Genomic DNA, 15,905 nt, shown 5'->3' on the forward strand with positions numbered 1-15,905 from the left:
AGTGCACAACGATTAAGTACTTGTAGTGTTAAGAAAGAGTATAGCGTATATGTTTGTAGCAAATAGTAATATTTAAATGGGTAAGTAACTCATAAATAAAATACTTTGGAATTTGTATGTGGTTTCTTTTATCACTTAATATGCAAAAAATATTTCTAAATGTAATAGACATAACAATTTACGTGGCTGAAATTAAATAGCAATGATAAAATGTATTATGTCTTTACTCTGATATTTTAGTATGATTTCAGTAAATAAATATCAATATGTCGATGTTCCTCGTGATTTTTTGTCATTTCGTTAAGCTACTGCGAAAACAATTATACATATACGGTTATCAAAATGTCATATATCATTATCAAACTATAAAAATAATATATCCAATGGATAACCTGTAATAATATTTGAGAATGTCAAGTATTTAAACAGGACTGAATATTTTTACGATATAATTTTTTATTTATCATTCTACGCCTAAATACTGGGAAATTGAACAATTATTAAATTACTACACAAGGGCAGTTCGGAGAAAATTTAAGTACGCGAATGACGTCTTTAGAACCTGTAAAGATAGAGTTACATTTAGTTGTCAACAGATAAATAGCTGAAATCAATTTTGAATAGTTAGAATATTTGTAAAAAATTACACTTGCGAATGTAGACAAGGATAAATTAACCATTCTACCGGCGCTAATTTTTGCCGGATTATTTGACATTGCGATGATCAAAACGAGGTTTTGCATTGACTTGGCTGGTAAGCGGTACCAATCTATCATGCAACAGGATATTCCGACGTTAGTACTCTGTAATGTAAATGATGCAAATAATAGGAAAAATTTCGTAATAAGATATTATAAATTACGAATAAAAATATAACGCAAAATACCTTTTCAATTAGCAGATCACCAATGTAGCACAGTAAAAACATATTGAACGTCAAGGATATTAACAATAACGAATATGTTGTCAGGCCAATTTTATTATTCTGTTGCCAGTCCTGTTAAAAATATATAAATAATATAAATTAGTAGAATAAAAATAAATATAACAATACCCATAAAATTAAATACGAAAATATAAATTAGGAGCAACAAAAATGTACCGTTATACAATAGTATTCGAGCAAGCACATTACAAACGTTGTTCCAATGAATTCTAAAAAGCACACTTCTTGAAGAACCGTCTCAACCATCGCAGAGAATCTACAATAGCACTGTATGTATTTAATTAATAATAAATATCATTTTACTTCACCTCCTTATTTGTACTTTAAAGTTCTTATATGGTGTTCAACGATTTCCATCAGTCGAACGCTCGTATTAGAATTTTCCTTGGAAAATTTTCCATCAATCAAATCATTCAGTCGAGACATAATGACATCAATCTGTCCACAGGTGTGTGTTGCGAAAAGTGCAGCCAGTCCACAAGCTCCAACTGTCACAGTGTCAAACACATACCCGCATATGCATTGGAGAACGTACACGAGTTCATAAACGGGACTTTTTTGGACGTCGTAAAGACCACTGTACGTAGGATATACTAGTAATTTGATCGTACGATTAAATTCATCGACGTACGATCCGATCGCATATTGCATGACCGTGTGGTAGATTATGCCACCGCTGTACATAAACACAGCACTGTATACCGTCAGTCTTCGTCCAATCTTCCCATATTTTAGCATTAACTTGCGATCTCTTTGGTACTCTATCTGTCAATTGAAAAAATAATGCAGTTACATATATCTATATTATTAGATTGCCAACATTTATGCAAATTCATATTCTTCGGAAAACTAGGATTAGAAGATTAGGATCAAGGCAGAAATTTGTTTCAATTTCTCACGAATACATAAAAATTCGCAATCCGTTTATCACTTTTCCACTGGGTTACACAGATATACTTGTTGCAACTGACCTGTTTCCAATCAGCATATAACTGTTCGATACAGTATTCGATTTTCGGTTTGCGTATTGTCAGAGCCCAATACTTCATCAGGGAGATAAAAGAAAAGCACGTTAAGCCCAGAATCTTCAGTCTTAGCAAAGGATCTTTTTGCTCAAATACAATGTGTAGCACACACTGCACCAAGGTGAAAAACAATATTAAATTACTTAGTCCGATTGCGATTCTTGGTAAAAATTTGCCGATACCCTCCACCATAGCCGGCCAAATCCCAATGGAATTTAAAACCCATTTATTGTGTTTCGTCACGTAAATGATGTCCTCTTCATAGTTTGGATTTCGCGACTGACTACGAGCGGACAGACGCGTACTCGTGAACATGTCGAAAACAACTGTCCACGACAGTCCAGGTGCATTGATTGAAAGGTCGTTGAGCTTGCGCTCATGATATTGCGTGCGTGCATTTCTTGCACAACTTCAAAATCAATTATTACTCATCAATGTAGCGAATGTCTGTAATTGTAGTGAATAGCGAACTTACGATGCTATAGAATCTAACTTTCTATCTAAACACGAGTGGAACAGGTTGGACCATAAATGCACGACGATTACGAGCTGCTGATGTTAAGAAAACACAATATCGTTTTGTATAGTATGTGTGTTTATGTAAAATAGCAATATATATAGGTGAGTAATTTATTAATAAAATATATTGCAATTCCTTTCCTTTTTCTTTGTTAAAAAAAGTAGTTTGAAAGCTTAATATATATTTTGTAATTTATTTACATTCTAGTACGTTACTGTTTATTTAATTTCACAATTAGTGCTAGTTAATGTTAAACGATATTTTTAAATGCTGGCTTCTTTTACATGAAAATGGATTGTGACTGATTGTTTTATGTGAACATAGTAAATTATTGTGCCTGTGATTTGATATAATATAATGTTTATAATGGCGTCGTGTAATTAAAAACATATTATCACAATTTTATGATTTCACAAACTAATAAATTTTTATATGTTAATATTTTTAATGATATTTAATGATATTCAGTGTACATATTTATCAAAATGTTATGTATCGTAATGAAAGTAAAAAAATAATATATGTTATGTAATATATATTTAAGTAGCAAGGAATGTTATTACAACACATTGCATTATTTACTATTCTACAATTGGATATATGAAAATAACCGAATAAATATTAAATTATACCACAATGGTCTTCCGGACAAAATTTAAGTACGCGAATGATGTCTTCATAATCTGCAAAGGTGAAGTTACATTCAATATTTAATCAAATGAAAATTTAATTAAAATCTTTAAATTAATTCGTAAAAACTATTTGTAAAAACCTACATTTCCGAAAGCAGGCAGAGATAAAAGAAATATTCTGCCGGCGCTAATTTTCGCCGGGCTATTCGACATGGCGATGATCAAAATGAGATCTTGCATTGTCTTGCCTGGTAAGCGGTACCACTCAATCATATAACAGGATATTCCGACGCTAGTACTCTATAGCAAATAATATATATCTATAGCAATATCTCCATCGTAAATTATAAATTATAAACGAAATTGATTAATAAATTTCTATAGTGACCAATATTTTGTTATATTGAAAAGATTGGAATATTACAAAATACCTTTTCCATTAGAAGATTGCCAATATAGCATAGCAAGATCATATTAAACGTGAAGGCTATTAGTAGCATCGAATATGTTGCCAGACCAATTTTATTATTGTATTGTAAATCCTACTAATAACATAAAAATACCATAAACTCCTAGGAACACAAACCAGACGCAGCAAGAACGTACCGCTATACAAAGGTATTGGAGCGAGCATATTAGCAACGTGGTACCAACAAAATCGAAAAAGCACACTTCCTGCAGAACCGTCTCAATCATTGCAGAAAATCTACAATAGTACGCGATATGTTTTTGGTCAGTATTAAGCAACGTTTTACTTTACCTTCGTACTTTAAAATTCTTATGTGATGTTTTACGATTTCCATGAGCCGAGTGTTCGGGTTAGAACTTTTCTTGGAGAACGTTCCTTCGACCAGATCATCTAATTGAGATATAACGACATCAATCTGTCCACAGGCGTGTGTTGCGAACAGCGCAGCCAGCCCACAACACCCAACTGTCACAGAGATGCACATAAATGCGTATATGCATTGGAAAACGTACATGATTTCATATACGGGACTTTTTTGGGTGTCGAAAAGTCCACTATATATAGGGTACACTAATATTCTAATTGTACGATTATTTTCCTTCAGGCTCATTCTCATTGCATACTGCATGATGGTAATGTAGCACATGCCAGCGCTATACATGAACACGGCACTGTATATGGTCAGATCTCGACCAATTTTTCCATATTTTAGCATAAGCATACGATTTCTTTGAAACTCTACCTGTCAAATGATTTTTATATCTTTTATATAAAAAAAAACACTCGTACTGAATCACATTTATAAGTGACTGGTACAGAGAAGAAGTGGTGCTAGTGATACAATTTTAATTTACGACAACTGTGAATAAAATTACATCTTAATACAGAAATCTGCGTGCTTCTAGACAGTAAAATACTTTACTACACATGCAGTGGGTACAAAAAAAATTTTTCACACCACGCCGTTATATATTAAATTTCGTTTTCGTATATTTTCATATGATTACAAAAATATGATATTACGAAACTGAGATATTATATATAATCATATTATATATTAAAATTTTTACTGAAACTCATAAAAAATATTCTAGACAAATATGTAGATTACGTATTTTTTCTTTCTGTGTTTTTATGCAAAACACACACTGCCAGTCATAAGAACATATTAGGATATTTGTTTTATATATAAAAAATATGATATTTGATACAAATTGTGTGCTTCTCATTATTTCTATTTTCCAATTATTTCATAATTTTTTAATAATTGCATATTCTATAAATTTCTCTTTTCATTCATACCATATATTAAATATTGTAAAATGTGATAATGTTTTCTAATAAATGTACAAACAAGTAAATATCCTGATACTTATAACCGGCAATATCTATCACTATTCCACTGAGTAATTCACATATACTTGCTCGACTGACCTGCTTCCAATCTGTTTGCACCCATTTGATACAGTATTCGATATCCGGTTTGCGCGCTATCAGAGCCCAATACTTCATCAGGTTGATTGAAGAATACCAAGCCAAGGAACAGAACCTCAGTCTCAATAAAGGATTCTTTTCTTCCAATATAATGTATAGCAAACACTGTACTATGGTGAAAAACGGCACAAGATTACTGAATCCGATTATGACTTTTGGCAAAAATTTGCCCATGCCTTTTAGCACAGTGGGCCATATTCCGATGCAATTCAGAATCCATTTATTGTGTTTCGTCACATAAATAATGTCTTCCTTATAGTTTGGATTTCGCGATTGATCGGTTTGATTTCGAATGGAGGGATACATATTCGTGAACAGATCGCAAACGACTGTTTACGACAGTTCAGGTGCATCGATTGTAAGGGCGATGAGCTTGCGCTTGTGATATCGCGTGCATGCATTTCTTGCAGCAATTTAATATCGATTATTACTCACCAATGTAGCAAAAGTCTGTAATTGTAATGAATAGCTAACTGCTAACGGGTATAGAATCTAACTTTCTGTCTAGACTAGAGGGTTTTAACCTTCCGAAGTTACGGAACACATTTGATTGTAAGAGACATTTGTGAAACACTGAAATCCCTAATGCCACGAAACTGACAATAAAAGTAAGCATGCACATATCTTTCATTAAAAATTATATAGGTATCACAGGTTACATAATACTGAAGAAAGCAATAATTTAAAACATATTGTATTTATGAAAAAATTTTATTTTATTTTATTTTAATTGTATTCTTTCGTAAAACTCCTTTAAATTAATCTTGATTCCATACCTGAGCTTGTCGGTTTTCGTGAATTTCAGTAATATTAGATCTAATATATGATATTTCTTTCCTCATTTCTTCGTTTATGTTAATAATGTTTAAAATTTTTACATTGGTCGTTGCTGAGAAACTTGGCTGACACAAATATGTTGGAGAAAACTGTAACAAAATATTTAATGCCCTTGTGGAGATGGTTTGGTATTCCGCTTGGATAAAAATCCAACTTTCATTTTGATAGTACGATCTGTTGACAAGCTAATCAGTTCATCTTCTTCCGTGTAACAAAAATTTGCAATTCAATGTACTAATTGTGCTAAATGAATTTCGTAACCAGTCATAATTTTTATACTTAAAGGAAGGAGATAACTTGTAATCTTCTCTTTCAATAGCGTTCAACGTTATAGTGGAAATAGTTCCCTCAACATTTTTACTAAAGCGGAAGAATCATATCTCTTGTATTTTTTTGTAATATGTGATTTTTCTAAAGAGTTACTTGTTTCTGAAATGGTATTTGTAAGTGGATGTCGAAATATTTTGATTTTTCGCTTGGATACTTTGATTGGCGCTATTTAATGAATTAAAGGTATCTGTTGAATTACTATTTGAACACATTGAATATCATTTGTATGATATTTTACAAAATAATCTGCACCTTCATTTTGAAAAGAAGTCAACAATTTAGTCTTAAGTTTTATAATTTGGCATAGCACTTTAATGCTAGATAACCATTTTACTTCAGTGTGCGAAGCAAATATTCGTATTCAATTTCCATAGATGTAGAAAGCTTTTTAAAAAGCGTGTTTTTAATGGTCTTGACGTGATATACATTACAATATTTATTACTTGATCTAATGCATATTTTTAACTGTTTAATAATGTATATTTTAGTAGTAACGAGTATTTTTACAGTACATTTCTCTATCGACTATTCTACAACTGGACACAAGAAAATAACAGAATAATTGTGAAATTAGTACACAATGGTATTCCGGATGAAATTTAAGTACGCGAATGATGTCTTTAGAACCTGCAAAGATGAAGTTACATTTATTCACCGCTAAATGAAATTCGATTTGTATAAATTTTGAACATGCAAATCATAAACAAACTATTTTTAAAAACCTACATTTCCGAAAGTGGGTAAGGATAAGAGAAATATCCTACCGGCGCTAATTTTCGCCGGACTATTCGACATGGCAATAATTAAGATGAGGTCTTGAACTGTCTTGTCTGGTAAGCGATACCAGTCTATCATATAGCAGGATATTCCGACGCTAGTACTCTGTAGTATAAATGACGAATAACAAACGAAATTGATTAATACATTTTTGTATATTGATTACTTTGCTATATTGAAAAAAGTCGAGTATTACAAAATACCTTTTCTATTAGAAGGTTGCCAATGTGGCATAGCAAAAACATGTTGAACGTCAAGGATACTAGTAGCATCGAGTATGTTGCCAAACCAATTTTATTATCCTGTTGCCAATCCTACTAAAGACACAAGAATACCATAAACTTCTAGAAATACAAACCAGCAGTAACAAGAACGTACCGTTATACAATAGTATTCGAGCAAGCATATTACAAATGTGGAACCAACGAATTCGAAAAAACACACCTCTTGTAGAACCGTCTCAATCACCGCAGAAAATCTACAATAGTTTGCGATATGTGTTTGGTCAGTATCAAACAACGTTTTACTTTACCTTCGTACTTTAAAATTCTTATGTGATGTTTTACGATTTCCATCAGTCGAGTGTTTGGATCAGAATTTTTCTTGGCGAATTTTCCTTCAACCAGATCATTTAATTGAGATACGACGACATCAATCTGTCCACAGGCATGTGTTGCAAAAAGTGCAGCCAGCCCACAACATCCAACTGTTACGGAGTTGAACAAAAATGTGCACATGCATTGAAGAACGTATACAATTTCATAGACAGGGCTTTTTTGAGCATCGAAAAATCCACTATACGTAGGGTACACTAACACTCTGATTGTACGATTATTTGCTTTCAGGCTCATTCCCATTGCATACTGCATGATCGTAATGTACGACATGCCAGCACTATACATGAACATGGCACTATATATTGTCAGATCTCTGCCGATCTTTCCGTATTTTAGCATCAGCATGCGATTTCTTTGAAACTCTACCTGTCAAATGATTTTTACATTTTTTTTACCAACAATACTATAAGTGAGTTGTTTGAAGGAGTGGTGCAAGCGACAAAATTCTAATATGGGAAAGTTGTGGGAAGAGTTACGTTTAAATACATACATACTATAGTACTTTTAGACAGTGAAATACTATACGTTTACCGGCGCAGTGTCTCCAAAAGTATTTGCATAGCATTATATATATTATAACATTTACATATTAGTTAATTAGGACCAAGTATATTAAGTTTCGCGTTATAATATTACATATTCTCATATGTTTACAAACATTAAAGAACACTTCATAATACATGCGTATAATTTATAGTTTAATATGTCTCACATAAATAAAGGTACATGCAAGTACTCTTTGTAGCCAATTGTAACTATAAAAGTTTGGAAGTTTTCTAAAAAATTTTCTAGATATGGTCGTATATCACGTATTGTTTCTTTCTGTAGCTATTTGTCTTTTTTTAAATACAAAGTGATTGCTAGCCATAAATATTAAGACACCTGCATTATGTTTAAAAAAATGTGATATTTGATATAAATTGTGTGCTTCTCATTATTTTTATTCTACAGTTATCACGTATTTTTGCATTTCATAATTTCATATTCTGTAGACTTATTTTACTCACATCATCTGTACCTTATAAAGTAAAATATTAAATATAATAAAATGTGTTAGGATTTTTAATAAATGTTGTAACAAGTGAGTATTCTAATACTGATAAGTAGCAGTGTCCATCATTTTTCCATTGATGCTTCGTTCTTTTATTTTTTGCTCGACTGACCTGTTTCCAATCTGTTTGCACTTGTTTGATACAGTATTCGATGTTCGGTTTGCGCACTATAACAGCCCAATACTTCATCAGGTTGATTGAAGCAAAGCAGGCCAATCCCAAGAGCCTCAGTCGTAATAAAGCATCCTTTTCCTCTAATACAATGTGTAGTATACACTGCACTACCGTAAAAAGCGACACCAAATTACTGAATCCGATTACGATTTTTGGCAAAAATTTGCCCATGCCTTCTATCACAGCGGGCCACATCCCGATGGAATTCAGAACCCATTTGTTGTGTTTCGTCACGTAAACGATATCTTCTTCGTAGTTCATGTTTTGCGGTGAATCTGTCTGACGTCGAACGGAGAGATGCATATTCGCGGGCAGACCGAAAGCGACTGTTTACGACAGTTCAGGTGCATCGATTGTAAGGGCGATGAGCTTGCGCTCGTGATATCGCGTGCGTGCATTTCACGCAGCAATTCAATATCGATTATTACTCATCAATGTAGCAAAAGTCTATAATTGTAATGAATAGCTAACTGCTAACGGGTATAGAATCTAACTTTCTGTCTAGACTAGAGGGTTTTAACCTTCCGAAGTTACGGAACACATTTGATTGTAAGAGACATTTGTGAAACACTGAAATCCCTAATGCCACGAAACTGACAATAAAAGTAAGCATGCACATATCTTTCATTAAAAATTATATAGGTATCACAGGTTACATAATACTGAAGAAAGCAATAATTTAAAACATATTGTATTTATGAAAAAAGAGCTATTTTAATTGTATTCTTTCGTAAAACTCCTTTAAATTAATCTTGATTCCATACCTGAGCTTGTCGGTTTTCGTGGATTTCAGTAATATTAGATCTAATATATGATATTTCTTTTCTCATTTCTTCGTTTATGTTAATAATGTTTTCAATTTTTATGTTGGTTATTGTTGAGAAACTTGGCTCGCACAAATATGATGGTAAAAACTGTAACAGGATGTTTAATGTCCTTGTGAAGATAGTTCGGTATTTCTTGCCAACATTCCTCTTCGTTTTTGTAATATGTGATTTTTTCACAGAGTTGCTTGTTTCTGAAATGCTGACTATGTGTTATTGCATGTTAAAATATTTTCATTGCTTTTTTGGATACTTATATGGTTGCTATGTAAATATATAAAAATGTTTGTCAATTATGTCATTTTAACACAATAATATTGTTTGTCAGATATTTTACAAAATCATCTCTACTTTTATGTACGGTCCGGAAGGATCACTGACCCAAAAATGTCTCCTATCGTAGTATCAGCACCGACATATTTTGTAACTTAGTATCAAAGCCTTGTGTTAAATAGTATTTCGCAACACCAGCAAAATCCTACTTCTGTTGCTAGCTACTGTCCCAAAACACAGAACGCAGACCAATATAAAAACCATCGCGTGACCGCCTGAAAGAGTTCCTTAGTTCGTTCCTTCATTCATAAAGCATCAAACATAAGGCAGTGCATAACTTGTATACATCTGTCTACTATCGAATTCGTTAAGAACTTACATCTGGAAACCCAAGTTCTCAACCTTTGTCTTCGTTAACCTAAACCACTGTATCCGGATATCGAATTAAGAGGATTGGCATGTTTTATTATAAAGTGGCGTTTCTACTTAGCAACAACGATTATGGTATTAGGCAATGTTTCTCCACATATAAGAAGCTATGACTGTAGATTGTACGTAGACATAAAAAATGATGTCCGTGTAATATGATGTTTATATAGCTTCGAGTAGTTAAATACAAATAATAATATATATTATATATACCTAAATATTTCGTCATGACTTCACAAACAAACAAATTTTAATATGTCGTCATTTTCTATGATCTTCTATTAGGATAATCTATTATCAAAATCATTGTACATATTTATCAAAATGTTATGTATCAGTATCAAAGTAAAAAAATAATGTATACTATACAATACATATTTTACTAGCAAAGAATACTTTCATAATACATTTATTTATTCATCTATGATTAGACATATGAAAATAATAGAATAATTGTGAAATTAGTAGATAATGGTATTGCGAATGAAATTTAAATACGCGAACGATGTCTTTAGAACCTGCAAAGATAAAGTTACGTTTAACACCGAAAGATAAAAAATTCGATTTACATAAAATTTGAACATGCAAATCATAGATGTAATGTTTATAAAAACCTACATTCCCAAAAGTAGGCAAAGATAAAATAAATATTCTGGCGGCGCTAATTTTTGCCGGATTATTTGACATAGCGATGATGAATATGAGGTCTTGAACTGTCTTGATAGGTAAGCGGTACCAATCAATCATATAGCAGGATATTCCGACGCTAGTACTCTTTAGTATAAATGACGAATAACAAACGAAATTAATTAATACATTTTTGTACATTGATTACTTTGCCATATTGAAAAGAGCTGAGTATTACAAAATACCTTTTCTATTAGAAGATTGCCAATGTAGCATAACAAGAACATATTGAAGGTCAAAGACAATAATAGCATCGAGTAAGTCGCCAGACCAATTTTATCGTTCTGTTGCCAATCCTACTAAAGACATAAGAATACCATAAACTTCTAGAAATACAAAGCAGCAGCGACAAGAACGTACCGTTATACAATAGTATTCGAGCAAGCATATTACAAACGTGGAACCAACGAATTCGAAAAAGCACACTTCCTGCAGAACCGTTTCAATCATCGCAGAAAATCTACAATAGTACGCGATATGTGTATGGTCAGTATCAAGCAACGTTTTACTTTACCTTCGTACTTTAAAATTCTTATGTGATGTTTTACGATTTCCATCAGTCGAGTGTTTGGATTAGAATTTTTCTCGGAGAATTTTCCTTCCACCAGATCATCTAATTGAGATATGACGACATCAATCTGTCCACAGGCATGTGTTGCAAAAAGTGCAGCCAATCCACAACACCCAACTGTTACGGAGTTGAACAAAAATGTACACATGCATTGAAGAACGTATACAATTTCATAGACAGGGCTTTTTTGAGCATCGAAAAATCCACTATATGTAGGATACACTAACAGTCTGATTGTACGATTATTTTCCTTCATATTCAATCCCATTGCATACTGCATGATTGTAACGTAGCATATTTCAGCACTATACATGAACACGGCGCTGTATATGGTCAGATCTCGTCCCATCTTTCCGTATTTTAACATCAATATGCGATTTCTTTGAAACTCTACCTGTCAAATAATTTTTACAATTTTTTTATAAATAATACTACTGAGTCATGTTTATAAATAAGTGATTGAGAGAAAAATTTTAATTTGGGGAAATTATGAGTAAAGTCACATTTTAACACAGAAACCAGTATGTTTTCAGACTTTAAAGTGTTGTCAGAGTTAAAAGTTTTATTACATGTACAGTGTCTACAACAGTATTTGCATCCCATTTTATATATCGTAACATTTACATACTGGTTAATTAAGTTTAAGTATATTAAATTTCATATCATAGTACTACGTATTTTTATAAAATGAAATAAGTAGAATGTGATAAAAATGCTCCATAATATGAGAGTGTAGTTTACAATATAATACAGTATAACATAAAGAGGGATTTGTGCAAACATTCTTTATAGCCACTTGTAGTTTTAATATTTTGAGAAGTCGTAAAAAATTTTCTAGGTAAATATATTTATCACGTATTTTTTCTTTCCGTAAGATATTCATCTTGCTTTTACACAAAATATATGTACACTGCCAGCTACAAGTATTAGGATATTTACGTTGTATATAAAAAATGTGATATGTGGTATAAATTACAAGCTCCTCACGCTATTTATTTCGCACTTATTTCATTTTTCTAACATGTTTTCTAACAAGTGTATACCAAGTGGGTATCCTAATACCATTTCTCTTTTCCATTTAGCCCTTCACATATACTTGCGCGACTGACCTGCTTCCAATCTGTATGCACCTGTTCGATACAATATTCGATATTCGTTTTGCGTGATATCAAAGCCCAATACTTCATCAGGTTGATTGAAGCAAAGCAAGCCAAGCCTAAGAGCCTCAGTCTTAGTAAAGGATCTTTTTCTTCCAGTGTAATGTATAGCACACACTGCACTACGTTGAAAAACGACACGATATTACTGAGACCGATTACGACTTTTGGTATAAATTTGCCGATCCCTTTTAGCACAGCAGGCCACATCCCGATGGAATTCAGAACCCATTTGTTGTGTTTCGTCACGTAAACGATATCTTCTTCGTAGTTTGTGTTTTGCGGTGGATCTGTCTGACGTCGAACGGAGAGATGCATATTCGCGAGCAGGTGGAAAACGACTGTTTACGATAGTTCACGTGCATCGATTGTAAGGGCGTTGAGCTTGCGCTCATGATATCGCGTGCGTGAATTTCTCGTAGTACTTCCAAATCGATTTTTACTTATGAATGTAGCGAACGTCTGTAATTGTGAAAATAGATGGTAGTGTTCCCAGCTATACGATCTAACTTTCTATCTAGACATAAGTAGAATAGATTAGACCATACATGCATGACGATTATCAGCTGCTAATGTTATGAGAACACAATGTCATGTGCGTGGTATGTATGTCATGTAAAATATCAATATATACATGTGAGTAATTTATTAATACAATGATACAATGCAATTTTATTTTATTATTATTATTATTATATTATAGTATATTTATAAGTTGCAATTCCTTTATTTTCTCTTTTGTTAGAAAAAGTTACTTGTAAAATGTAACATATATTTTGTAATTTGTTTGTATCATAATACCTTATTATTAATTTAATTATCTAATCTCTGCTAGTTAATTTTGCGCGATATTATTAAATATTAGTTTCTTTTACATGAAAATAGGCTGTGACTAATTGTGTTATGTGGACATAGTAAATTACTGTGTCTGTGGTTTGATGTCATACAATGCTTATGTGGCGTCGTGTAATTAAATACGATTAATATAATAATAAAATAAATAATAAAATATGTTGTCTTTACCTTGGTACTTTTTTAAGATTTCATACATTAGTACAATCTAGTATATCGCCATTTTCTATAATCTTTTGCTTGATCAATCTATTGTCAAAATTACTGTATGTTTAATGTTAATTATCGTTACCGAAATTAATAATAATGTATATTGTATAATGTACATTTAGATAGCAACAAACAGTTTTACAATATATTTCTTTATTTACTATTCCACAAGTGAATATACGAAAATAACGGAATATTTATTAAATTATTACATAGTGGCATTCCGAACGAAGTTTAAGTACGCGAATGATGTCTTTAGAATCTGCAAAGACGGATTTAGATTTAGTCATCGGTAGATTAAATGGTTGATTTGTGTAAAATTTAAACAAAACATAAAGGAAATATTTATAAAAACCTACATTTCCGAAAGTAGGCAAGGATAAAAGAAATATTCTGCCGGCGCTAATTTTCACCGGATTATTCGACATAGCGATGATCAACATAAGATCTTGAACTGTTTTGACTGGTAAACGATACCAGTCAATCATATAGCAAGATATTCCGATGTTAGTACTCTGTAGTGTAAATGACGAATAGTAAACGAAATTGATTAATACATTTTCGAACATTGATTACTTTGATACATGGAAAATAGTTGAATATTACAAAATACCTTTTCTATTAGAAGATTACCAATGTAGCATAACAAGAACATATTAAATGTTAAGGATACTAATAGCATCGAGAATGTTGCCACACCGATCTTATTATTATCTTGCCATTCCTACTAAATACATAAGAGTATGGAAAATTCCGGAAGACATAAATCAGAAGCAACACAAGAACGTACCGTTATACAGTAGTATTCGAGCAAGCATATTACCAACGTGGAACCAACGAATTCGAAAAAGCACGCTTCCTGCAGAACCGTCTCAATCATCGTAGAAAATCTATAACAGTAGCCGATCTGTTGTTTGTCAGTTTCATGCAATTTATTATTTTACCTACGTACTTTAAAATTCTTATGTGGTTCTCTACGATTTCTATCAGACGAGTATCCGGTTTAGAATTTTTCGTAGCGAATTTTCCATCGACCAGATCATTTAATTGAGATATAACGACATCAATCTGCCCACAAGCGTGTGTTGCAAAAAGTGCAGCCAATCCACAACACGCAACTGTCACAGAGTTGAACAAAAGAGTGCACATGCATTGGAGAACGTACACGATTTCGTATATGGGAGTTTTTTGGGCGTCGAAAAATCCACTATATGTAGGGTACACTAGCACTCTGGTTGTACGATTATTTTCCCTCAGGACTGATGCCATTGCATATTGCATGATTGTAATATAGCACATTTCAGAGCTGTACATGAACACGGCACTGTATATGGTGAGATCTCGACCGATTTTTCCATATTTTAGCATCAGCATTCGATTTCTTTGGAATTCTACCTGTCAAATGATTTTTATGTTTTTTATAAACATTCCTTATACTAAATCATATTTATAAGTGCGTAGTACAGAAGATAAATGGCATAAGTGATAAAATTTGATTTTAAGGTAATTGGGCTCAAAACTTTATTTTAATCCAGAAATCAAAAAGTTTCTGAACTTTTCACATAGGTATACTTGCCCGACTGACCTGCTTCCAATCTGTCTGCACCTGTTCGATACAGTATTCGATGTTCGATCTGCGCGCTATCAGAGCCCAATACTTCATCAGATTGGTTGAAGCAAAACAAATCAAGCCTAAAAATCTCAGTCTTAATGAAGGGTCTTTTTCTTCCAGTATAACGTGAAGCACAAATTGCAGTACGTTGAAAACTGATACGAAATTACTGAGACCTATTACAATTTTTGGTACAAATTTGCCCACGCCTTTTAGCATAGCGGGCCACATCCCGATGGAATTCAAAACCCATTTGTTGTGTTTCGTCACGTAAACGATGTCTTCCTCGTAGTTTGGATTTCGTGGTTGTCGAACGGAGAGATGCATATTCGCGAGCAGGTGGAAAACGACTGTTTACGATAGTTCACGTGCATCGATTGTAAGGGCGTTGAGCTTGCGCTCATGATATCGCGTGCG

The 15,905-nt window shown here is 32.7% G+C and overlaps 5 protein-coding genes across 5 annotated transcripts; all 5 read right to left on the minus strand.

The window, feature by feature from the left end:
• Positions 1–15: 15 nt before the first annotated feature.
• LOC132907823 (odorant receptor 13a-like) lies at positions 16–2,426 on the minus strand. The gene is made up of 6 exons (XM_060961240.1): positions 1,918–2,426; positions 1,269–1,711; positions 1,103–1,202; positions 887–997; positions 648–803; positions 16–562 (listed from the first exon to the last, which is right to left on the minus strand). Exons 1-6 carry the CDS (start codon positions 2,284–2,286, stop codon positions 509–511), a joined length of 1,233 nt encoding a protein of 410 aa, XP_060817223.1. The 5' UTR covers positions 2,287–2,426; the 3' UTR covers positions 16–508.
• Positions 2,427–3,029: 603 nt separating this feature from the next.
• LOC132907889 (odorant receptor 4-like) lies at positions 3,030–5,771 on the minus strand. The gene is made up of 6 exons (XM_060961348.1): positions 5,027–5,771; positions 3,892–4,334; positions 3,730–3,829; positions 3,555–3,665; positions 3,268–3,423; positions 3,030–3,174 (listed from the first exon to the last, which is right to left on the minus strand). The coding sequence occupies exons 1-6, from the start codon at positions 5,390–5,392 to the stop codon at positions 3,118–3,120; spliced, it is 1,233 nt and encodes a 410-aa protein (XP_060817331.1). The 5' UTR covers positions 5,393–5,771; the 3' UTR covers positions 3,030–3,117.
• Positions 5,772–6,759: 988 nt separating this feature from the next.
• LOC132907896 (odorant receptor Or2-like) lies at positions 6,760–10,698 on the minus strand. Its single transcript, XM_060961355.1, has 6 exons — positions 8,807–10,698; positions 7,571–8,009; positions 7,409–7,508; positions 7,234–7,344; positions 6,980–7,135; positions 6,760–6,880 (listed from the first exon to the last, which is right to left on the minus strand). Exons 1-6 carry the CDS (start codon positions 9,174–9,176, stop codon positions 6,824–6,826), a joined length of 1,233 nt encoding a protein of 410 aa, XP_060817338.1. The 5' UTR covers positions 9,177–10,698; the 3' UTR covers positions 6,760–6,823.
• A 78-nt stretch (positions 10,699–10,776) lies between these two features.
• On the minus strand, positions 10,777–13,292 carry LOC132907895 (odorant receptor Or2-like). Its single transcript, XM_060961354.1, has 6 exons — positions 12,767–13,292; positions 11,609–12,051; positions 11,447–11,546; positions 11,272–11,382; positions 11,018–11,173; positions 10,777–10,917 (listed from the first exon to the last, which is right to left on the minus strand). Exons 1-6 carry the CDS (start codon positions 13,130–13,132, stop codon positions 10,861–10,863), a joined length of 1,233 nt encoding a protein of 410 aa, XP_060817337.1. The 5' UTR covers positions 13,133–13,292; the 3' UTR covers positions 10,777–10,860.
• Positions 13,293–14,005: 713 nt separating this feature from the next.
• Positions 14,006–15,867, minus strand: LOC132908443 (uncharacterized). The gene is given in 5 exon segments (XM_060962482.1): positions 14,006–14,138; positions 14,236–14,391; positions 14,490–14,766; positions 14,829–15,271; positions 15,462–15,867. Coding segments are annotated over 5 exon segments (1,284 nt in total). The 5' UTR covers positions 15,816–15,867; the 3' UTR covers positions 14,006–14,084.
• Between the last annotated feature and the right edge of the window lie 38 nt (positions 15,868–15,905).

This window comes from Bombus pascuorum, chromosome 6 (genome assembly GCF_905332965.1).
Source record: "Bombus pascuorum chromosome 6, iyBomPasc1.1, whole genome shotgun sequence".
Classification (NCBI taxonomy): domain Eukaryota; kingdom Metazoa; phylum Arthropoda; class Insecta; order Hymenoptera; family Apidae; genus Bombus; species Bombus pascuorum.

Excerpts from the sequence above, each read along its gene's own strand:
- LOC132907823 (XM_060961240.1), bottom strand. The coding sequence starts at position 2,286 with ATGTTCACGAGTACGCGTCTGTCCGCTCGTAGTCAGTCGCGAAATCCA. Across the intron at positions 1,712-1,917 it reads TATATGCTGATTGGAAACAG|ATAGAGTACCAAAGAGATCG; the intron begins GTCAGTTGCAAC and ends TTCAATTGACAG. Across the intron at positions 1,203-1,268 it reads CACCATATAAGAACTTTAAA|ATTCTCTGCGATGGTTGAGA; the intron begins GTACAAATAAGG and ends GTGCTATTGTAG.
- LOC132907889 (XM_060961348.1), bottom strand. The coding sequence starts at position 5,392 with ATGTATCCCTCCATTCGAAATCAAACCGATCAATCGCGAAATCCAAAC. Across the intron at positions 3,830-3,891 it reads CATCACATAAGAATTTTAAA|ATTTTCTGCAATGATTGAGA; the intron begins GTACGAAGGTAA and ends GTACTATTGTAG. Across the intron at positions 3,666-3,729 it reads TCCAATACCTTTGTATAGCG|GATTTACAATACAATAATAA; the intron begins GTACGTTCTTGC and ends TGTTATTAGTAG.
- LOC132907896 (XM_060961355.1), bottom strand. The coding sequence starts at position 9,176 with ATGCATCTCTCCGTTCGACGTCAGACAGATTCACCGCAAAACATGAAC. Across the intron at positions 8,010-8,806 it reads AACAGATTGGAAACAGGTCA|AGTTTCAAAGAAATCGCATG; the intron begins GTCGAGCAAAAA and ends TTTGACAGGTAG. Across the intron at positions 7,509-7,570 it reads CATCACATAAGAATTTTAAA|ATTTTCTGCGGTGATTGAGA; the intron begins GTACGAAGGTAA and ends AAACTATTGTAG.
- LOC132907895 (XM_060961354.1), bottom strand. The coding sequence starts at position 13,132 with ATGCATCTCTCCGTTCGACGTCAGACAGATCCACCGCAAAACACAAAC. Across the intron at positions 11,383-11,446 it reads TCGAATACTATTGTATAACG|GATTGGCAACAGAACGATAA; the intron begins GTACGTTCTTGT and ends TGTCTTTAGTAG. Across the intron at positions 11,174-11,271 it reads GCAATCTTCTAATAGAAAAG|AGTACTAGCGTCGGAATATC; the intron begins GTATTTTGTAAT and ends TTTATACTAAAG.